This window comes from Perna viridis, chromosome 9 (genome assembly GCF_037379345.1).
Source record: "Perna viridis isolate PV_CMFRI_1.1 ecotype Kerala chromosome 9, ASM3737934v1, whole genome shotgun sequence".
Lineage (NCBI taxonomy): Eukaryota > Metazoa > Mollusca > Bivalvia > Mytilida > Mytilidae > Perna > Perna viridis.
Window position 1 is genome coordinate 3,178,518 of NC_142453.1, and position 25,127 is coordinate 3,203,644.

Here is a 25,127-nt window from a genome sequence, read left to right on the forward strand (position 1 = left end):
TTACAAAACGTTTGCATATTTTTATTAAAAAAAAACAGCAAAATATTACACGAAAGTAGCAGTCTTTTCAAGGATCATGTATAATGTAAATTAAGTGGTTCGTTTGAACCAAGGGTCCTGTATTTTTTAAATTTTTATTAGTTGTAATTTGTAAAACAAAATATGGGCACAAATGAGTAAATTAAAGCTTGGGACCCCGTCTTTTAGGCTATAAAGTCCAGCGCCCTAGACCACTCTATATAGTCTATCTTGGGACCCCATCTTTCTGATTTCTTGGATTGAAGCCCTTCCTTTCATAAATTTATGGACCCAATCAAAGGAACATGTTGAAAATCGGTGTTTCCCCTTCCACAGCCTGTACATCACTTGTTAAGACAGACAGAATGGTGGGTAAGGTCACGTGCCACTTTTTGAGAGGAGCGCTAATAAATATTTACCTTAGAACACAATTGGTTGCAATTTGGATACCATATTCTCCTGCAAATATGATCAATATCCAGTGAGTAGTTTATAAGCAGGTACACTTGCTAACTCTGAGTGATCATGTGACCTCACAACAATAAATTCCATCTATTCAAAACATGTAAATGTAGACAAGCACTTTCAATGCTCCATCCTCTTTTCAACACAAATGAATCACTCCTTTGCATGATTCCTAGTTGGAAAGCTACTTCATTATCACAGGCAACATAAAGAGTTTATATGTTCCAATTTCTAAAATATATTTCGCATCAGTTATCACATTGAAATCTTCTATTCAGAAAAGAATTTAATGTTAAGACATGGATTAATATGAAGAAAACCTGGTGTAACATTATGTAATTTAACCCTCCCCTGGCTTCCTCCAAAAGGCTGGGAGAAAACTTTCTTCTGGCATAAAACTAGAGTTTTCAAATATTCAACCCCAAAGATTTTCATGTCTTGCTTTCTATTAATGCCTAACTAACATAAAATCCTAGTTCTACCCCTGATGTGTTTTCTCTCCATATTTGTTTGGTGTATACAGAGGGTTATTATGTATTATATGAACCATCATTAAAATAAAGAAGGACAAAAGTCATAATTCAGTAAGATACATGTAAGAACAATATTCACCAGGCCTGTTTTAATTGCAGCAAAATGCTATTAATTTGTCAAAAAAAAGTTACAAACTGTACTTACTAATGTAACTGATGAACAGTTAAGAATAGTTTAGATTCAGCATATGCCAATTCACCCCCTTTTGGTGTTTTAAGTCCCATAATTTTAAAACAAACCCCCAAAATACCAATGAAGTACTAATATACCTGCCTTCTATTAAGACAAAGATTATACAAAGCAAATTCCTAAAAATAGGTTTGAGTTGTTGCATGATATATGGATCAACTGGCAGACAGACAGACAGACAGACTGCCATTCTGTAGGGATATAAATCATGACTGATACAAATATGAAGACTGAAAAAAAATCTAATTGACTGAAAAGATTTCCAGAGCCTTGCTTTGGATTTTATAGAAATAGAGATCAAGGTGTTCAGATAGTAGTTCTCTAAACTTTACAAAGCCAAAAATAATGTTATCAGACTGTATAGTGGTCAGAGTATTGGATTTAAAGTGGAGAGTAATAACACCTCCTTTTGATTGTTAACTTTGTTGACTTGTCCAAATAAGAGCAAATGATATCTTAAAACCCCCTGTTTTCCAAATTTCTGAATAGGAATTCTTCCACTCTTTATAATTGTTGGATCTTCCTCTCCTATTATCTACAGAATGGATTGTATTAGTATATTTAATTAAGACAAATTAAACCTAAAAATTGGTCAATGCATTAAAACTGTCTAAAAAAACATTTAAAATAAATAACAGTTTAAAATTACAGCAAAATACAAACGATCTAATCACTCTTGTTTATAAAAAAGTTAACAAATTCTTGAAAAGATTTCACAGATCCATATCCATTATTTTGGTCCATGCTGATAAAGTCCTGAATATTGTTCTTTGACTCTGAAAAAAAAACAATATTTAGCTACTGTACCTGAACAGATCTGTGTTACTAATTTGGTATAAGTCATTGATCATTGATTGATCAGTTTCAGATCAGTCATTGATCCTACTAATCTATCCATAAGACAGGTTATTCTTTCTGTTTTACATCACAGGACGCAGGATAAGTTCATGTCTTTCACAGAATGGCTGTTTTTTGTTTTTTTTTTCATACTATGCATATTAACAAAATAAAATAAATTTATACATAAATTCATCTAGTTGATTTGTAGGCTTGCTTACAATTTCAAATGAAATACAAAACATGAATTTAACTTGTTCTTACGAACCTGTCCATGTTAACCAGGCAGATCCCATGGTATTGATGACACAGCGTAAATTTTATTCCACTGAATGTTTTGTTCCAATGTTATGTATACATCATATGCATGTCAAATAGTATGATTGTTTTTTAAAACTGACAAGGTATACCTCAGATAATGAATTAAAATTTCCCTGACAAAGCAACCAAATTTTAGTCAAATAACAAGAGTTATCTTCCTTTCTTCAACAAATATCAATGTTTTTTTTCTCTTTAATGAGTGAAGTTAATCAAAAAACAACTTTCTTTCTTAAATAGTTTAAATTCAAAGCAAAATTACAATATTGTTTCAGAAAAAAATTATGAAATTTTTATTAACTCATATCTTCTGTTATTGTGCATAACAAAATTACTATCAGATTGGTCATCTGTCATTGGTTATTGATTTCATCTGTAATCAGTCAATATGCAGTCATTTATCTATCAAAATTGGCACACTCTGATATTCTTCTTCTCTTTAGTTTAAAATATTTTACCTTAATAGATGGATATGTTTAATCAGAGATATTTCTAACCCCCCTTTTTAAATAGTTCAAAGTACCAGATAACTAATTAAAAAAAAAAACTGAAATAATCAATGACAAATGAAAATCTGCTTTGTCCCATACTGACAATAAAATTCTTCACAGGGCGCAGCTTGATACAACCACAAATGTCAAACCCTGAACAGTTGATGCAAGTACAGTCCTTGACCCTATTGTACTTAAATTTCAAAGAGCATAATGTTGATGTCCAGACATCATGCCCAATCTTGTTTCTGGCCTCTTTTTGGCCCCTAATCCCTTAATCGTTTCATTACAACTCCAAAAATCAATACCCAACTTCTTTTTGTGGTATGGTACGTTGTGGTATAGTTTCATAAAGATCTATACACTTATATTATTGACCAGACCAGATGTGTTTACTGAGTCTGATGGCAGCATGAACTCACTATACACTTATACTCATATTATTGACCAGACCAGACGTGCTTACTGAGTTTGATGGCAGCATGAACTCACTATACATTTATACTCATATTATTGACCAGACCAGACGTCTTTACAGAGTTTGATGGCAGCATGAACTCACTATACATTTATACTCATATTATTGACCAGACCAGATGTGCTTACAGAGTTTGATGGCAGCATGATTTCACTATACACTTATACTCATATTATTGACCAGACAAGATGTGCTTACTGAGTTTGATGGCAGCATGAACTCACTATACATTTATACTCATATTATTGACCAGACCAGATGTGCTTACAGAGTTTGATGGCAGCATGAACTTACTATACACTTATACTCATATTATTGACCAGACCAGATGTGTTTACTGAGTTTGATGGCAGCATGAACTCACTATACACTTATACTCTCATTACTGACAAGACAAGCTGTGTTAACTGAGGGCAATAACATCATGATACCACTATACAACCACAAATTGTCTTTTTTTAATTTCTATACTCTATTCTAATGAAAAATTTATTGTAAACTGGAACTTCATTACATAACACCATGACTATCCGGGTGTCAAAATTTTTAAGTATCGAATAGAATAAAGATATGGCATTATTATTTGCACAGAATTGACAGTTGCATTAGAATTGAGATACTATGAAAGTACTTTGATTCTTGGATACCAATATTCGTGGATCAGGAAAGGAACACAAGTTTGTGAATTACTGAATTTGTGGTTTTGAAGTTTTCAGTACACACATCAATGGGAATCTACTAATTGTTGGGAACCAAATTTTGTGGTTTGACCTACCCACGAAAACCATGAAAACTGGTACCCCACATGCAATAGTACTTTCACTGAAACTGTATTTTGAAGATTTGACTTTGTCATTCTAGATTTGACAGCGTGCTCAATACTGCCCTCATTTATACCTCATCAGTGATCTTAATTAGTCACTACTGACACCTCAATATCTTCAAATACAATACAGTTATATTTTAATTCATACCAAATATTCAGAAGCTGTTAAACCTCTATTCAATACATTGTATTACCAATATACAAAACTGAAACCACATAAAAGTGTATCGTTAAAAATTTAATTTATAGATTTTGGTAATCCCTACCCCCCCTCCCCCCCCCAAAAAAAAATAAAATAAAATAAAACAAAACAAAACACAAGGCTCCAAGGAACCTGAATTGCTCTCCTGGTTAAATTTTTGCCTTTCAAGGGCAATAACTCCAACAATTTTGACTCCATGAAGACATAATAGTATGACTTATCATAAGGATCATTTCATCAACTAAAACGTTCATAGTTTTCAAGATATTGGCTGAAAACTGCTAAATACATAATTGTTTGCCTTTTAAGGGCAATAACTCTTACTTGGAGTCGTCTAATATTTTGATCCCTGAGGACTTTTGTACACCTTATAATAAGAATAATTCCAGCTATTGATAGTTTCAATCTATCATAGTTTTCAAGATATTGGCTGAAAACTGTCATTTTTCACCTCTCAAGGGCAATAACTCTTACATGGAGTCAACTGACAACTACAATCCCTGAGAGACTTTTGTAGGCCTAAAAATAAGGATCATTTCAGCAATTGAAAGATACTGGCTTAAAACCTAACCGTTTTGGAGATATATGTAAAAATCTGCTATCTCACCCTATGTTCTATTTTAAGTAACAGCAGCCATGTTTTTTAACCGATCAAAAATCCAAATTTCATTTTGTTTAGGATACCCTAAAAACAAAATTACTAACTCTCATTGAATTCTAGAGGGTAGTTTCTGAGGAGATGATTTTTGAAAGTAATAACTAACTCTGACATAGGGTAAAAGTATTCCACATGATGAGATCTATCTATGGTCAAACTGTGGTGAAAATCTGTTGACCCATGTTGGAGTTATTGACATGTGTGTACATTTTCTGCTGTTTTTGGTGTTATAACTTTAAAAAATCATCTCCTCAGAAACAGTTTGACCTTAGATAGATCTCATCATGTGGAATACTTTTACCCTACGTCAGAGTTGGTTAAACGTAACGGATTTGGAGATATATGCAAAAATCTGCAGTCTAGCCCCATGTTCTATTTTTAGAACTGGCGGTCATGTTATTTAACTGATCAAAAATCCAAATGGTCATTTTGTCAAGCATATCCTTAATAACAAAACAAAAAATACAAATTTTCATTGAATTCTGTTTGGTAGTTTCTGAGGAGATGATTTTTGAAAGTAATAACATCAAAAACAGCAGAAAATGTACAAAAATGTCAATAACTCCAACATGGTCAACAGATTGTCACCAAAATTTGACCACAGATAGATCTCATCATGCTTAATACTTTTACCCTATGCAAATTTGGTTAAATCTAAGGTTTTTTTTTAATATATGAAAATATCTGCTGTCTGACCCCTATGTTCTATTTTAAGTAACAGCAGCCATGTTTTTATCAGATCAAAACTCCAAACAGCCATTTTGTGCAAGATACTCTAACAAACAATCATCTTACGTTTTTTCCAAATCCATTCAGTAGTTTAAGAGGAGAAGATGTTTGAAGAAATTGTTTACAACGACAATGACAACAACGATGACGACAGATGCCAAGCGATGGCCAGGTGAGCTAAAAAGTTGGTATGCATAAATTGATATAAATCCTTTCAAAAAACTAAACTTCAAAATAGAACCTGTCTAAACCAAACATAATCTGATTAAAATAAGACCTATAAATTGTTTCATTCAGTTACTACGTATAGGATCTTCATATTACTTCTGATTCTGATTACCTTTCTAATCAGCCAACCAAATTTGATCTTTTATAATTCTGAAAGCATTATTCAATGGCAAACATCTGAGGATTCTTAAAAGGTCACCAGAACAGAAAGTAAAACACTAAATAAAACACTAAATAAACCCAAAACCTGTCTTAGCCAAACATTTTAAAGTCCTACATATAAACTGAAATGTATCTTTAACCTTGGTAAACTGAACATCCATTTAAAATAAATATAGTGATTCAGTTTAGACAATTTTCACTGTATAATCAATTCTTACCATCAGTCTGTATACAAGGATAAGATGGTGGGGAAGACATGTATTTTTTATGCTCATCCAACATATGAGATCTATCAGATGCAAACTTCAGTAAATATAAAGCTGCTGGAATAACACGGAATGACCTAAAATACATTCAACAAAATTATTCACAGAGGCACATCAATCATAAAGTGTTGATCTCTGAAATTGTTTAGATACTTCTTTTTTTGTGTTCATTGAGAACATGTGAGTAGAAAAAACAAAACAAAATGAAAGTCACACTTAAGATTGGGGTACCCCCAGCATGTTACATGCTGGGGTTGTCAGGCTATAATGACCTGACCGCAAACAATAATGGTGCACCATGTTGGGAAAAAGATGCCATGTCCCTCGCAAGTTAAAGAACCCTGCTATGGTATTCAATAGGAGTAGGAACCTTTGCGCTCCGCCACAGGAAGCTAAATTGCCCGACCCTACCCACCTCTCCCCTTTTTGTCGTGGCAATCAAAATTTGTTGACCATATTATCCTTGTGTCCTATCCCTATTTTTCATTTCATCATTATCATCATTTCATTTTCATATTATCATCCATTTCATGTTCATCACCTGAATATAGCTGAAATATTACTGCTTGGGTGTTAAACCCCAATAATCAATCAATGAACTGAATTAAGGAAACTCTCTTTATGCAGGAGTCGATACACCAGCAAGATCCCTGAATTAAGGCAACCCTCTTCATAAAGGAGACGATACACCAGCAAGGCCCCTGAATTAAGGCAACCCTCACCATACACGAGGCGATACACCAGCAAAGCCCTTGAATTAAGAAGACTCTCTTTATTAAGGAGTCGACACACCAGCAAGGCCCCTGAATTAAGATTACCCTCATTATAAAGATGTTGATATGACTACATGTTATAAAGGCCTACATTATACTCTTAATGGAAGCAACCCTCTTTTTGTCTATGGGATAACACATTCAAAGCCTTAAATTATCATTATCACAAATACAAATGGACTTGAATTCATGTGTGTGATTCGAAAAAATTGTTGTATAATTCTAATTTGCTTTTACATATCATCAATTTACATCAAATAATTATATTTACCTATGAAATGATGGTTGAAGGCCATCATTTGGACGAATGCTTTTCACAACGTAACTGAGAAACCCTGATGGGAAGGGTAGTAGTGTGTCTAAATCATAAACCTGAGTTTCTACTTCTCCTGGTTTGTATATAAATATCACATGGTAATCCTATAATATAGAGGTAAAAAATCACTTATTTCTTTATTAGACCTAACTTTTGTGTTTGTTGTTCAATATATGTTAATTTTAATATAATTTTAGGCTTTGCCCATGAGGGACATAGCAATTTTTATTCAAATAACATTATTTACAAATATACTACTATGTTGTAACACTCCTTGAGATGTTTTTAACAAGTGTTTGCACATCATTTTATGTTCCTTTAAATGCGTGCTAAATGCATGATAGCATTTGCTTAAAAGCAAGAGAGAGGGGTTCGTTTATTTTTGTACATTCATTTTTTTCTTTATTCAACATTTATGTTTTTTTTTTTTGCTATTATTATTGTTTTGTTTTTTCATTAGATCTATTTTTATTTTTTCTTTCCGCATTGACTTTTTTTAAATTGGATTTTTCATTGTTCATCTATTGTGTGTAATGCATTCTATCAGTATCTGTTTATTGAACATTTAAATGCGCGCATGGAGCGTTCTATTATCATGCATTTAATAGCACCATGGAAGCATTCATTTATCATGTGTTTGGTGAGCATTTAGCATGTGTTTAGCGTGCGTTTAGTGATCCTATGTGAAGGAAACATAAATGTCTCAAGGAGCGTGTATAGCTGATCTTTCCATCAATGGAAATAGGACAGACTAACACTCTCTGCATCTGCATTCAAAACTCTAACAATTATTTCCTAACTGTATATATACACCATTTCAGAAACATGTCACTTCTAACATAGTATTTGTAAGTCATTCATATTTCAGACCAATGTAGCTGACATTCAGTCACTATAATAATTCAGTCTCTCTCTCTGATTCTCACCTTTTCTCAACATGCTGAATGCATCCAATGAAAATTTATCATATTTTAAACTCAGAGAATGATTTCTAATCAGCATACATATTTTAGAGACAGTCTACTGCATGTACAAAAATATATGTAGTCTAGTAAGCATAAAATTTAAACTAAACATGAATATTGAAATCTGTCCTATCCTTACCCATATTGGGCTAAAGATTTTGTTCAGTTAAGGAAAGTGTTTGATTTAAACAGGGTAAAAAGGAAACTGTTATGAAGAGACTATAAGATGTGTGGTTTAGAAAGTTAATCGATAAATTAATGTGAAAAATAGAAGTAAAGTAATCAAATCATTTGACCTGTGTAAACAACCGTAGGCAACACTTCATTATACAAACATTCACAGTTCTCTTTTCTCTCTGACAATATTTACTTTTCAAAAGAACATCTCCTTTAACCACAAAGGACAACAAAAGATAAGTCCACATTTGGCCCCCTGCATGGCTGGAAATTTGAAACTGGGTGCAGAGAGTTTTTATCTTTTGTTTATATATAATTAGAACATCAAATGAATGATTTTGCATGTTCATCCACATATGTATGCATATCATCTTTAAACAATTGAAAATACATGACGTCCCAAATTTGGCAAATCTGCAAATTTTCTATCAAATGTGCTGAAATTGGACACTATTTGGATCATTTTTGTAATTTTTTTAGTGCATCAACTTGATAAAAAATTATTGCTATAATTTCTAGTACCTCTTTGATAAGAGCCCAAAGCAGTTAAGATTTGACAAACTCCTATGAAAATAACAAAATTAGCATTGGAGAACTGCAATTTTTTTCCTAAATTTGATCTTTTTAAGCAAATATTTTGCAAAAGTTATGTGATACTCTGCCACATAATAGTGAAAAAAAGGGGATGGCAAAATGTTTAAAAAGGCCTAACTTGAAAACTACATTTTGGATTTTGCTGAAATTGACTTTATATATATCAGTGTATATATAACCTGTAATTTTTGGTCATTAGCAACAATGCATTTTTTTTAAATTCATTAATCCATTATCTTGTTATCATCTGAAAACCATAGGTAAAAGGGACAAATGGAGGGACAGAGTAATGCACACATTTTTGGATGGTATCACATTATACCTTGCCGCTTTCCGTAGCAGGGTATACAAATATACATACCCACACAACTAAGGTATCATCTCTCTGACTGGCCTTTTGTTGCCATAGTGGTATCTGAAACAAGGATTGGTAAACTTACAAAGCAACAAGTAAAGATTACAAAACATAAAATCTAACATAAGACTTATTCTTACACCTCAAAACATTAATAATTGCTTAATCCAGTCACATGTAGGACTAGAATCTGGACATATTCATGATATTGTTAGACAGAATATAAAGGCTGAGTTTGTATAATTTACCAACTGTTTTTAAGCATTACTGCATAAAGCATAAAAATACCTACTTTTATTATACAATCATACATATTGTAATAAACAACATTCATATGTGAATCCCTTCAGTCCTTGAAAACATGTTTTTTTCATACCTTTCAACATACAGAAGCCATAAGTTTTCCTATTTACACCTTTGCAAAGAGAAATAGCTCAATATTATGTTGAACTAAAAATATTTTTACATCTATTTTTTTTAAATTCATATTCTGGGCTTTTTATAACATCAATGATAGTTTTCTAATGATACCTTGTGAATATCCAACACAAATGCAAATGCGAAGACACAGTAACTTTCAGTTCTGTCAGTGTTTGATATGAAGAGACAGTAACTTACATTTCTGTCAGTATTTGTCTATTTGATATGAAGAGACAGTAACTTACATTTCTGTCAGTATTTGTCTATTTGATATGAAGACACAGTAACTTACAGTTCTGTCAGTATTTGATATGAAGACACTAACTTACAGTTCTGTCAGTATTTGATATGAAGACACAGTAACATTTGTTAACTTCTGTTGGTTGATGATCCTTGACATACTGACAAAGCTTCCACACATTCTCCTCACTGTAAGAATAAACATACACTTGTTTCAAATTAAGAAATGTAAAAAGTTAATCTATGGTATAAGGCACAGATCCTTGGGGAAAGGTGTCCCGGTGTTATATGTTTTAACCCCTGTGACATGTGTGAAATTCAACATCTTAACCCTGGGGTCAATATATAGTATGAAGTATTGACCTGCATTATTTCAATTTAACCCCATCTACATTTTGACCCCCTAGAGGGGTTTGATTTAATGCATAATGAGGTTAAATATCATAAGAGGGAGATGTTACATGCCCCACTCTTTGAATCCAAAAAAAAGTTAATTTATTCCTTACAGCCCTCTGATATAAAAACAAATTATTTTATATAGCAATACATGCATGCTCAATATTAGCATGATTAAATACTTAAAGATTATATTTCTCTATTTCTCAATTATCCAATTATTCATTTTTTTTTTTTTTTTTTTTTTTTTTTTAGTTATAAATATGACAAAAAAAGAAAACACTTTCATATATACCCTGTGACCTGGGTAGCAGTAGTGAAAAAATAAGGGCTTACTAATGGGGACACAACTCACTGTTAATATAACTCTGGGTTTCTTTCTTATGAAAACCATGTTGTGAATTGTTAATTAGGTATATCAGAAATGTTTCTGGTTTTTGTACATGTCATTTTAGTGCCATTTCAAACATTTATAAGGTTTAGTACAATCAAACATAAAACAATAGATCTGCAAATAAACCTTTCTCATTTAAGAAAGTATGAATGTTCAAATCATTGTGTTGATTTAATTAGAAGTGTTTGATGGTAAAACCTGTATTTATTCATCAAATTCATCATTTGTCAAGTGATTGCTGAGCAGTAAATAGTGATATATTCAATTTTATTTGAAAAAAAGAAAGAGTTGAAGCATAGCACCCCCAAATATGGGATAACCCTTATATAAGTTATATACTTACTAGTGGGGCTGCATATTTGATAGTGTGAGCAAGCCCCTGTACATAAAATTAAGTAATTGCCAACTACTTTCCTGTCCTGTACAACATAAGAACTAAGTTTTGGAGAGTATGTTGCCTGCAGAAAAGGGTGATACGCCGAAGTAACACACAAGGTTGATATGTCACCCGAGATGTAGTCAAGGATGATATATTTTCTTAGTATGTTACTCAGTGTATCACCTTCTGCTGCAGGCAATATGTGTTATATTAAACTGAATATCTTTTTTATTTCATTACACATACATATAAACTTTAAGAAAACTCAAGAGTAATTGTTGCAATACTTCAAATATAGTGAATGTCAAACTGGATTGAAATTTACAAGTATTTCAACATTTCAATAAATAAACAATAGCAAAATAACAAAAATGAACACTAATCAGAAAAATAAATACTGGAATCCATTCCACTATTAATTTTTCTAATCTTAAAAGAAAATGAAAAGGCTATACGTACGGACAAGGAAAGGCACTTCTGGTGAAGCGGGAGATATATCTGATGAGGGTGATATATATATATATATATATATATATATATATATATTGTGACTAACCAATCATTAGGAGCTTAAAAGGGATAGACTGAAAAAACATAATATTTTTCCATTAGAAATGTGTGATTTTTGTAATAAGTATAATATTATATATTGGGATATTTACATGCACAACAAGTGTTGGGCATATAAACAACTTACCTGTGCAGGTCCAGGTGTCAAAAGAATAGGCCTGCAGCAGCACTAAGCTTGTCGTAAAAGGCGACTAAATAGTGCTCATAACCCTAGCCAGGGGGCTAGGGCACTCTGCCCACAGAGCAACTGGGTTGTGTGCCCCAGGTGGTGGAATGGGGTACCCCTGGCGTGTTACACGCTGGGGTTGTCAGCCTATAATACGGAAAACCTGACCACAAACCATAGTGGTGCACTGTGTTGGGAAAGACACCACGTTCTTCGCACGTTAAAAAACCCTACTGTGGTATTCTTCCGAAATAGGAACTATAAGGCTCCAGCCACAGGAGGCTAAATTGCCTGACCCTACCCACCTCTCCCTATTTCCAATGGCAATCAAAATTTCTTGACCCCATTGTCCTTGTGTCCCGTCCCATTTTTCATTTCATCATCATTTCATGTTCATTTTATCATCCACTTCAAGTTCATTGTCTGAATATAGCTGAAATATTGCTGCTCGGGTGTTAAACCCCAACAAACAAACAAACAAACAAATATATAAACATCTTAATCTAAAACATCCAACAATTAAAAGCCTTATAAATATATCTAAAAGGACTTAAAACTTTGTTCTAGTTTGCATAGGTCTCTGATAATTCAATTGTAAGGTTCTTTGAGATTATACAAATCAATCGATAATTGCAACATTCTTTTTATTCGGTAAATTACAATTATCTGGTGTCTTTATGACTTTAACTTTACTATGACCGAAGCCCTACTAAGACGAGTTAATCCCTTTTTGAAGTTTACTACAGTCTTATTCACTGTGTCTGTGAAGGGGCCCTCCACGAGTTTTACACAATATAAAGTATAATACAAGTATTGTTACCAATAACATTTAGTGTATACGCATTCCTCTGGTCTTAAATTCAGTGGATTCAAAACAGCTATGGCGTTAGCCATACTTTCATTTTCACCATCTACTTTCTTTTTCTCAGCAAGTTTGTCTGATAACCAGATGTGACTTCTAGTGCAGTTTTAGTAGAAATAAACTATCTTCAAATCAACAAATACCGCCGGCTGTTGCATCAACTGAATAGCTTTTATCAATGAAGTTTATTTTAATAGCCTGCGAAACATGAAAGTACGAGTCTTTAATTATGAATGAGTTAAGGTAGTTAGATGTTGTTTGATCATGTGACTTGTACGAAGTAGCAAAATGGCGGCCAGGAGGTTGGGAAACATTTCTGCCGACAAAACTGTTTTCTTTTTGTGTGATATGCAAGAAAGATTTCGAAATGCGATCAATTTTTTTCCAGAGATAACAGAAGTTGCATCTAGACTTGTGCGTGAGATAACATGACACTTTCTAAATCCGCCACTAAATTACTGTTTTATGTTGTTTTTTGTTTTGTTTTTTTTTTCCACACTTATGAAGCAATGAAATCTGTAAAATATATATTTAAAGCTCAGTGGTCATATGATCTGTTCATAGGTTAACAGGTTAGTTTGAATTATCAGTGACTGATTGGAAATTGGTAAGTGATTGAAGATGACCAATCGCAAATATAATTAAATTGCAGGGATTGGTTCAAGTACTGTATGCCTGCCATCTGGCATCCATCTTTCCACATACTCCTCCTAAACCGCTGAAGGGGTTTTGATAAAATTTCATTGGAAGTTTGGGCATCATATATAGAAATTAGTGACGGATTATAGTCACTCCCTGAAGACCCTAAAGGGAGATAACCCTACTGAAGGGTTTTACATGCTAAAACCCGGGTTTGTCCAACTCCTCCCAAACTGCTCATAGGATTATGACAAAACTTTATGGTATGGTTGGGCATCATATGTAGATGTTCTAGAAGGAATATAATTACAGTCCCTTAACAGATCCGCGCAATGATTTGAAGGATCAGTTATCACTGACAGATCGATAACCAATGACAGGTAACTGATCTGATCACAGTTTTGTTATGTGAAAATGAGTCTGATAAAAATAAAATAAATGTAAAATAAAAGTATTTATTGATGTTTAAGTCTACCTCATCAGGGTTCCTCGATAAGTGCCGGCAACCAGCGATTTCACCGTCTACTTTGACATTAGTGCTGTCTATTTTGTTGCTAAAAAATGTTAAATTAAAATAAAAATGTTTGGTTATTTCACGTTTCATACCTAAAAAATTGCTTCAGAAACCTTTGATCGTGGTGTTTATTGTAATGCAGATTAGTTTCTTTGATAAAATCATTTTTTGTCATGATCCGCAGTACCAATAATCTGAATATAAACAAACTTTAATCATGGTTAATTCAACACTTTTCTAATGGATGTGTTACTTTTTTTTCAAATACAGTACTGATTCCATATCACAGATTCCGTACATGGGAAGTTTTCGAATCAATTCATCATTTCCGGCCATCATTGACCAAAGCATGTCATAGTGCAAGTACAGAAAAATATCATCTTATTTTACTAAAATAGTGATAGATGTTGTGTATAAACAAATAACAACATCTTTCGATGACTTTACGTTATCTTATAGGTGTGATCAGGCGGAACACTTTTGCTTCACTCCAAAAAAAAAATAACATGAATTTTCAAATTTGAGCAAAATGAGCTCCAGAAAATGGGAATATTTTAATCAAGAATAAGTGATCGAAACCTGCTCAGAACAGCCCAGATGCCACCTCCTGAACTCTACATTTTCTAAATTTTCCAGAGGATACCCCCCCTCAGGCTCTTCCCCCTCGCGCCTTTGTTGCTAGGTTCGGGCCTAAGGCCCTCAATGGTGCCACCTACTTTTATTTTCCTTTCACCTACTTTTAAACGTATTTAGAACCCTGTCTCATTATGTTCATATGTGTAAAATTGACAGATAAATCAACAGGACCTGTAAAATATAATGACCATTCTGTGGTCAAATGACATGATCAGAGGTTTAATGGATCAGTTTGATGGATCGATGAATGATCAATGAACGATCATAATTTTTGTTGCACAGACCAGTGCAGGTTCTGTACTGTGGGAGGACTCTAAAGGGAGGAAATCTAACTTAAGTGCAACTCCTCCTAAACTGTTCAAGGGAATTTGATGACATTTTTAGGAAGGTTGCCCATAAAGGAATTTGAAGCAGAAGGGAGATAATTGAATTAAGAGTTGTATTTTTACATTAATTTGTAGTAGGGGGTATTCTCTATGTTAGCTTATGCTCAGCACTTCTAGTTACATGTACCACTGCCTTTATTATTTTACATAATTGAATATTTTAAAAACATATTCAGAATCTGTGTATGCAGATTTTCGGCCATTACATAATGAATTACTATAGATTGGCAATTTTCTAATCCCTTTTGAGATTCATTGCTGGTGGTCAAAACTCAAAATAACCTCCAGCACAGCATATCAAAAGGAATCAGCAAACTTCTACTTAGCTTAGGGGGTTTTGACATTCTTGACTTACCCATGTGAGTCTTATACAGAAGAGGAAATTTTTCTGTTGAAAACATACTTTTTGGTCATGTGCTAATGAGTAGTTTTGGCCATTTTATTGATTTTCTAGCACAGGTATAAGACTTGACAATTTATGCAAAAACTTTTTTGGACACAAATATGTTGCCCATAGATCAAAGTGTCATATTTGAAGTTCTTTTACAAGATTACAGGTTTCATCAGACGTGATCTTTTACTAATGCTCAGCACAGTGGGTGTCTTGCTAGATGCTGGGTCTGCTAATCCTTCCAGAGCACTTTTTGAAGTAGGATTCCTTGGGATTTATTTTGTGCGAATTTTTAATAGGTCAAGGCCACTAGAGTTTTGATGATTGAATACTGTTAACATATTTCCATGCATTATGTTAAATGAACGTATTCAAGGGTATATATTTTTTGCGGGTTAAATGAACATATTCAAGGGTATATATTTTTGTGGTATAAAAAAAATGATAAGTGATATATAGTGTTAAGAAATCCATTTCGCTGGTACTCTTTTTTGCACTTTCCTGTCTACTGCAAAAATAGGGGAAATTAGTTAAACATTTACAATATGTAGTAAAATGACATATTCTTTTCACATGTTGCTGAATGACCAATATCTTTAATTACTACTGTTCACTATTGTGGATATACTGACAGTTGACAACATGTTAATGAAAATAAGATCCTATTAAGTAGCTGTCTTTGTAAGAATGATGCAAAAACTGAAAAATGTGATACACCCCAAAAAAGGCTACATATTTTTATTTTTGTAATTGAGTTGTTTTATGGGTCTATACTATGAAATGTGTAAAATATTCTTTCAAATCTGCCTGCTCTTAGGAGATAATCAGCATTGAAAATCCAGTAGATTTTATTGCATTTGAGTGTCATTTACAGAGTTATCTCTCTTAATTTTGAAATATACAGTGCATTCTATATAATTTTTATCTCCTAAGAACACAGGTTATATGAAAAAATTTGAATGTTTATTTCTGTTTACTATGGCAATTCAAACAAAATATCAAAAATAAAAATATGTAGGCTTTTTACCCATGAATCACATTTTGCATGATTCTTAGCTGGAGTGCTACTTAAAGTTTTTGTTTATGTGTTTGCACTGTTTTTAGCAATAAACTTGGTTATTATCTAATTCTACTGATTGCATGCACACACAAGAAAAATATGTTAGGAATCAGCTTTCAAGTAATAGTTGCTAAAGCAGTTTAGTGACTATATTAAATTGATGGTTTAATGGTATGTCTTAAACTTAATTGTTTTTGAATTTTTTTTTTTTCTCCAGGTTCAGGCATCAAAGATTTTAAACATTCCTCTGGTAGTTACAGAACAGGTAATTAAATAAACCATCAAATCGGAACTCCTCTGCCTTTCTAGATACAGAATAGGTAATTAATGATCCAATCAGATCTCCTCAGCCTTTCTAGTTACACAACAGGTAATTACTGTGAAAGTACTATTGTTCGTGGGGTACCAATTTTCGTGGTTTTTGTCTGTAGGCCAAACCACGAAATTTATTTCCCAATGAAAAGGAGAATCCCATTGATGTGTATACTGAACCTTAAAACCACGAATTTTAGAATCCAAGAACTTGTGTTTCTTCTCTTGTCCACGAAAATTGGTATCCACCAATTAAAGTACTTTCACAGTAACAATCCAATCAGAACTCCTTAGCCTTTCTAGTTACAGAAATGAAGAACCATAGAAATACAAGTGCTTGAAACAAGGTTTTATTTGAATATGGAATTATTTTGGGTTTAAGAAAATAAACACAAAAAAAAATATAAGACTTACCCCTTCTAAGAAGGTTAGTCATGCTGTCATGGCAAGGTTGGGGGAAGGGTTAGGAAGTTTTCTTTGCCTTTTCTTATCCAACTTACTTAACCCCTTAAGCCATGCTAACCTAAGACTAACCTCTGTAGAATGGGTGACTTTTATTGAGAATTTATTTGGTTATATTTTTAGTTCTAAAGATTTAATGGCAGCCATTGCAATTTTATGCCATATTATACATAAACATTAGTATTGGTTTTTGGTGAGTTTGTCAATTTAGTCTTTATATGCAGACACTAAATTCATTCAAATTATGATAGTTTTGAATTGATATAAATTCATCAAAATTGCTTTTAATCACACTCAATTATTTTTCAGTATCCAAAAGGTTTAGGGAGTACTGTTGAAGAATTGAATGTAGAGCATGCAGTTGGAAAGTTTGCTAAGACTAAATTCAGTATGGTTATCCCTGATGTTGAAAAGCAACTGGAATGTCTGTGTTCAAATGATGTACAACATATTGTTTTATTTGGAATAGAGGTAAGAATAGCATGGCGGCTGAGCTTTCAAGATTCCAATGCCTGAGATCTAGCAAAAGTTTTAAAAAAAGTCAAAATACAAATGCCACTAATATCAGCTTCAAAATATGTAAAACTTGACATGCCTGGAACAGAATTTACTAAATAATATTTACTGTAAGATTCTAATATGATGTCCTTCAAAGCTGTTTTGACCACAGCCATGGTAAAAAAGTGATAAACACATGACCAATATTGTTTACAACTCATAGACTGTGTCTTCTCAAATATATGACGAAACTAGTCTAAGAATCGAAACAAATTACAGAAACTCCATTTTATCATTGTTTTCTCATGGGCTGTCCACGTATGTCATTATTTAACCCATCACTATGGCTTGGAATAGAACAGTGCAACATAAATGGCCAGCCGGTAGTAAAACAACAATAAAGTGTAGTTTCCATGATTTATTTCTGAAGTGCAATGTAAATTTGGTCCAATTTAAGAGCAACTTATTGTATGTTCACATCTGGAAGTGCAGTTCCTCCTAAACCTCTCAACATATTGTATGTTGACATTTCAAAGTGCAGATCCTCCTAAACATTGCAACTTATTGTATGTATACACCTGGAAGTGCAGTTCCTCTTAAACTTCTCAACTTATTGTATGTTGACATCTGGAAGTGCAGTTCCTCCTAAACTTCTCAACATATGTTTGTGAAGTTTAATATAAAAAAAGACCTATTATGTATTTTTATATAGATATTTACGAAAGAATTAGGGGATAAAATCCAAATGCAGAATTTTTCATGTTTTGTAAGTGTACTCCTTGAAAGCTCCTTATCAAAGCCCGATGAATTTTGATATAAATTTAAAGAAAGGTAGGCTAGGCATCTTATTTTAGATGTACAAGGAAGGATAATCAAATAGAGGGTTTTACAAGATTTTGTCCAGCTGTCATTGTCTTCTTATACAAATAAAAGGTTTTGAATACAGTTGTACTGCATTTAATTTCTGTACATGTACATCTTTTTTCCCTGTATTTTCAGGCCATGCCTATAATCATGTATAATTGTCTAAGATTATTATGACGCCAAAAACTCCCTAAGCGTTTGGTGAAATCCCTCTAAATCTCTTCTTATAGGATTTTGATGAAATTTGTTAAGAATGTTTGATCATTTTCATGAAGAAATATGATAAGTAATTATGAGAATCCAATTTACACTGTAAGTATGTTGCACATGCAGTCATCAAATTTAAGCAGTAGATCAATGCCCAGACATGTAGAATCAATTCTTGGCCTTTAAAACATTGAACAATGGAGGTCAGACTAGCTTGTGACAAAAGTAAGGTGTTACTTCATTCTAATAGTTCCAACTTTTGTTTGCATAAAATTTATTTTTGCTCGCCATTTTTTTACTTGGAAAAAAAAAAACAAACAGAATAAAATGTTTAACACTACAATGTAATGTGGTCCCATTAGTACAAGGAATTTTGTAACCATTTTTTATTGAAAAATTTGAGCTTTAAAAGTTTCTTTTGGCCTGTAATATTCTGTAAATACAGGCTTCAATGGCCTGTGACTTAAAAAATGTTTAGTGTAGAGACTGCAGGTGTACATGTTATGATGGTGTTCTAGTTTTAGACATTTATTATAAAACAATGTTCTATTTTTAGACACATGTATGTATTCAACAGACAGTAATAGACCTACTTAGCAGAAATTATGAAGTACACATTGTAGCTGATGCATGTTCTTCACGATCACAGACAGATAGATTGTTTGCCTTAGAGGTACAGTTCAGCTGTTCTATATACATGTATTTACTAGTGGCTGGTTTACAGGAGATCAGAAAGGATTAGACATAGCTGTTGACCTTTGCAACGGTTCATTTAGCAGATTCTCTCATTAATACTGTCTCATGTGGGAGATTTTTACGTAATAGCAAATTTTTGATGTAAAAATTCAATTATTTAGTACTTTTCACAGAAAGTATATAAATTTTAACAAAAAATCTGTAATGTTTATTAAAAGACGGAGATTCCAAAGATTTCATTGATTTTGTGAGAGTCTCCCCTTAGTGTGGAAGGGTTAATATGTATGGGAATGTTTACCACCCCCCTCCCCCTAAAAAAATCAGGTTTCACTTATTTTATTTTTATTTTTATGCCCCCACAACGTTCAGTTTTGGGCATATTGTTTTACCCCTGTCGGTCCGTCCCATTCAGAGTATAAAGTTATTCTGCTTCACTCCTCCTACAGTATTTAGGTTAGAAAGTTGATACTTTGCAGAAAGATTATATATGGCTTGAAGATATGCATATTATCAGGGTTTTGATTTCTTTCAATTTTTGACATTTTTTTCGTCACCATTTTGAGTGTATAGGTACATCTCTATTATGGATGTCTTCTTTTACAGTATTTAAGATAAATAGTAAATAATTTTGAATAATCATTAAGGTTATAAGCAATGAGTGGAAGATCCTACACACAAGAGTGGATCAACATTATATTTAGTGTTTGTTCCTGTAGAACAATACTATCTAATCAGAACATTTTCAGCTTCTTTCTCTGATCATAAAATTGTTGCCATTCTAAAGAATTAAAGCTTGTAAGTATACAGTACATTGACTTTTATATAAGTCAAAAAATACATGTTGGGGCATCAAATGTGTCTCACGGACACAACAATCTTCTCATAAATGAATTTTGACAACCAAACATTATGCAATAGCTGTGTTAAAATGGAGTGCAGGGCATCCCTTTGTCTAGTTTTTTTTATCCTTACCAGATATTTGCTAGCTTAATTTTGGTAATTAGAAGTATAGATATGTTCTAAATCCATAGCCACACTAGTTTCAGAGAAGAAACATTATTTTAGTTACAAGAAATGGAAGATTTGTGTGTTATAGTACCTTAATACGAGAAACTTACATGAAAAAAATCCTGATTTTTAGAATTCCAGCCCATTTCTTATTTAATGGTCAGAAATGATAACCAGGGATTATGTGAGTGTATAATCTGTTCTAAAATTGGACACATTATTATATTTAGCTCAAAGGTCTAAGTGAGCTGCTGCCATCACTTGTGTCCTTTACCTGTCATCTGTAAGCTTTTCAAATTTTGCTCAACTATATAAATACCCCTTGACTAATTATAACAAACCTTAACAGAAATAATGCATGGTCAAATCGATACTGAGATTATAATATAAGGTGTATGTTATTCAGTTGGGAAGTGGGGTATCAAGTTAGTGAGTATGCTCACATTTTTTACTGGTTTGTTTTAAAAAAAATCAAATGATACAGTCCCTGAACTGATCCATGCAACTATTTGATGGACTGATGTCCGCTGACTGATTCATCGAAGACGGATCGATAACCGGTGACTGATCTGATTGCAGTTTTGTTATATAAAATGACAGATGATTGGTTTATGTAAATTTAAGAATTTCTACTGGAACAAATCCAATAGACTACCATATTGACTTTTCCTTAATTTTAAGATATCAAATCCATATATTCTTTTCTTTTTGAAAACAAAACAGATGTAAAGTAACAGTAATTAATTGATGTTTTAATCATGTATTATATAAATATGGGTTAAAATTGACAAATGAAGCAAAGGAATCTGTAAAATATATAGACTGCTTAGTGGTCACCTGATGTAATCACCAGTTTAATGGATCTGTTTGAAGGATTAACAAATGATCAGAAACCATTCCGTGATCAATGACCGATTACAATTTCAGTTGCACAGAAAGTAAGCAAATTTTATCAATGACCGATTACAATTTCAGTTGCACAGAAAGTAAGCAAATTTTCAGTTCAGATACTGTATGCTCGATCACATAATTTAAAATTGCCTTGGTGACTGATTCAGACTTTTTAGAGCCTCTACTATTATTGTCGTTCCTGTGTGGAATGTTGTCAGATTAATACCAGTTATGCTAGGTCAATCATATTAGGTACAATACCTGCGATCCATGCTATAAAAATCGTGATCGGTCATCGATCACCAATCAGTTTCCGGTCATTCATCGATCCGTTAAACCGATCCATTAAACTAGTGATTGCATCTCGTGTCCACAGAGTGGTCACTGTAATTTAGGGTTTTTATTGTTTTCTTTGTCAATTTTACACATATTTACATAATGCAATAGATTTAAACATCAATTTATACTTTTATTTTACATTTATTTTATTTCAAACACATCTTACGTCATTTTACATAACAAAATTGCAATCAGATCGGTCATTGGTCATCGATCCGTCAGTGATCAATCAGTCAATGGTCATTGATCCGTCAAATTGTTGCACGGATCGGTTCAAGGACTGTATGCTGTTGCATTAGCATCTATCAATGACAATTCTGTATCAGTTCAGGTCACATTTTGTTGAGTTTTAAATTTCAATTTTCAAGTTAAGATTTTTATTTTACGTATTCTTATTAGGTCTGTTGAATATGAGCCACATAAAAAGTTGGTTATATTTGGTATGCATTTTCATTAACATCACTTTTTCTCAGTTCTTTATCCATTTCATGCATATGCCTCTGCAGTCACCATTTATTTACCTAGAAATTTTGTGTTAAGATTTTAATGTCAAGTTTTCTGTTTGATATGGTCATTTAACATGATATACCTGTTCTAATTGTATTTGGTGTGTTGTAGCATTAGCATCACTACTTTTCTGGCCTATATCTCATTAATGTGTTTTTCCTACAGTCACAGTCTAATGACTTCGAAATTTCACATTACTGAAACATCAGTTCGTCACAGTTCCATATATGCAAACAATAAACTATATCTGAAGAATAAACAATGTAGATTCTTCGATGTTGTCAAATAGTTGTATTGATATAATAAACTGTCTATGATAAATAAAGTTATGAAATGTCACCATCGATCAAGTTGTTAATAATAGCGTCCATGTGTCACAAGCGAGACATTTGATGTCTGTGATACAGGTTTATTTCTAATGGTTTCCAGTTCTAATTAAAAAAAAAAGTTTTCGATAAGATTGCTTTTAATTTCAAACTGCAGACCAATGGACTGAAAGCAGAAAGAGATATATACAAACATTAGGAATATTACAAATCCAATTTAATTATTCTACTTTATATTTCCAGAGATTTCGCCAGATGGGAGCAGCAGTAACAACAAGTGAAGCTGTTTTATTACAGCTGATAGGGGATAAAGACCATCCACAGTTTAAAGCTATACAGGGTCTAATCATGAAGAGTGCCCCTGATACTGGGCTCGTCAAATTGTAGACACAAAACAAAACACTATGGTGTTAACTGTAAAATGTAGAGGTCAAAGGCCAAGGCCACAACACTGACCCCATTGAAGCAACTAGTTGACAAGAATTTGTAATATCCTGACTCATAACTTTTGATGTATTTATATATATATATATATAGCTTTTACAAGATAGAAAAGCAAGAATGAAATGAATAAAGTGTATCTTTATTGTCTCTGCATACAGCAATTTATTTTCATATAGTAAATTTATTGATTATTGCACACACAATATCATTATTTTTAATTTTAAAAGTTAAAGAGATATATTGGAATCATTCTGTCCGTTGGTTTGTTTGTGAATTTGTCAGTCCACATATTTTGTAAGCTTGAGCCCTCTTTATCTCCTTCATGGATTTTTATAAAATTATATTCAACAGTTAAGTATCATATAAAAAGACATGTGATGGCTGGTGATAATTGTCCAATGCTTACGTAAAATATTTTGAGGTAATTTTTAGGTTTGTTAGGCATCATGTGTAGTTGACATGACAAAATGTAATCATAATTAGGTTTAGGGGATACATTATTTTAAATTTGAAATTCATTATGGAACGACACCTTCAGTATAACGAACATGCAATGACAAAACCACAAAATGTTCATGCTCATGTTGTTCAAATTATTAGATTACATAAGCTAGGGGACAACCATTTGAACATCATATAAAAAGCTGTAGTATGCACAAGGACCTCAAGTCTTCCTCATTATATTGTTCAAAGTAAGCTATAAATGTTTTATTTTGTTATTTTCACACATGTAGGCCATAGCTATATATAGTCTGTAAATGAGATTAATTTCCCATTCTATTGTATATTGTGACTGCCAATTTTCCTGGTTTGGGTTTCTTTAAAAAACGACAGCAGATTTTCAACGAAATGTTCACTGTAATGGTTTGAAGAGTTATCAGTTGATAACTCAATTGACAACGAAATATTAAAAGCTGAATAAACTTTAAAATGAAGGTGAGGGATATGGATTTTTTATGGTTTCTAGAGAATAATTGAAGTAGAAAAGGACTGTTGATTTTTTTATGGTGTTTTGGTGATTGATTGAGGCAGGGAGGATCCATGGTGGCGGAGTCTGTTTTTACGATGGTGTCTATGGAATGATCGATGGAGATTAGAGATGTAGGTTTGAAAAAAAGTTTCATGAGAATGGAATGATCGAATGCAATAAGCAAAATGAAATAAGGGTTTTGGCTTGGGAATAACAAAGGGATGAGTGGTATTGATTTGGGATGTTGTCTAGAGGATAATCGACAGAGGTGAGGGATATCAATGTTGATTTCAAATGGGGTCTAGGGAATGATCGATATAGGTGAAGGATATTATTTTGTGATCATCAATGGAGCTGTGGATATGTATTGTGATGGTGTTCAGGGAATAATCAATTGAGGTGAAGGATATAGGTTTGGAATAGTGAATTGTCGATGGCGATGAGAGATTTCGATTTTGGCTGGTGTCTAGGGAATTATCAATGTGGGATACGGATTTGTGACAATTTCAAGAAAAATTGAGGCTAGAAACCACTAATTCCACTTCCCATAGGCTTCTATGCTAATTTCACAATATTCAATGGTTTCTCTTGACTTTACCTTAACTTTAACCTGCAGAGGACCTGCATATATCAGCATGATTATACATATGTCAACTCACGATCCTAAGAATGGCATGTTGGTTAGCAAGACTTGCGGTGCAGTACTGGTCACTGGAAGTGAAGACGTCACATCACAAGAAGCAAAATACACCTATAAAATGTACAGAAATGTTTTTCCTTTCAGAAACTGTTTAGTTTTTTTTTTTAAATAAAATGAGATTTTCTTTCACAGCACTATGAGGAACACGGGTAATTTCTGCGTAGGACTATTTTTTTGTACGTTCCAAATGCTCATTGGTTGAATTGGTGGTCTGTAACCTAAAGATTGATGTGGATTTCGGGTATAGGTTTGGAATAATGTCTTTGGGA

General features: G+C 32.9%; 2 protein-coding genes across 2 annotated transcripts; one reads left to right on the plus strand and one right to left on the minus strand.

Annotated features, from left to right (window-relative positions):
• Positions 1–13,283, minus strand: LOC148606126 (protein N-terminal glutamine amidohydrolase-like). Its single transcript, XM_088543768.1, has 6 exons — positions 12,967–13,283; positions 10,331–10,430; positions 9,588–9,641; positions 7,446–7,594; positions 6,354–6,478; positions 1–1,982 (listed from the first exon to the last, which is right to left on the minus strand). Exons 1-6 carry the CDS (start codon positions 13,038–13,040, stop codon positions 1,873–1,875), a joined length of 612 nt encoding a protein of 203 aa, XP_088399894.1. The 5' UTR covers positions 13,041–13,283; the 3' UTR covers positions 1–1,872.
• LOC148606127 (isochorismatase domain-containing protein 2-like) lies at positions 13,265–23,341 on the plus strand. The gene is made up of 5 exons (XM_088543769.1): positions 13,265–13,422; positions 16,852–16,899; positions 17,718–17,879; positions 19,534–19,650; positions 22,988–23,341. The coding sequence occupies exons 1-5, from the start codon at positions 13,297–13,299 to the stop codon at positions 23,129–23,131; spliced, it is 597 nt and encodes a 198-aa protein (XP_088399895.1). The 5' UTR covers positions 13,265–13,296; the 3' UTR covers positions 23,132–23,341.
• Positions 23,342–25,127: the final 1,786 nt, after the last annotated feature.

Bases quoted from the DNA above. Each gene is read 5' to 3' on its own strand.
- LOC148606127 (XM_088543769.1), top strand. From the start codon at position 13,297: ATGGCGGCCAGGAGGTTGGGAAACATTTCTGCCGACAAAACTGTTTTC. The intron at 16,900-17,717 runs GTAATTAAATAA...ATTATTTTTCAG, and splicing joins CTCTGGTAGTTACAGAACAG to TATCCAAAAGGTTTAGGGAG. The intron at 19,651-22,987 runs GTACAGTTCAGC...TTATATTTCCAG, and splicing joins ATAGATTGTTTGCCTTAGAG to AGATTTCGCCAGATGGGAGC.
- LOC148606126 (XM_088543768.1), bottom strand. From the start codon at position 13,040: ATGGCTAACGCCATAGCTGTTTTGAATCCACTGAATTTAAGACCAGAG. The intron at 9,642-10,330 runs GTAAGTTAGTGT...TCCTTGTTTCAG, and splicing joins TATCAAATACTGACAGAACT to ATACCACTATGGCAACAAAA. The intron at 1,983-6,353 runs GTAAGAATTGAT...TTTTTTTTTCAG, and splicing joins TCCTTGTATACAGACTGATG to AGTCAAAGAACAATATTCAG.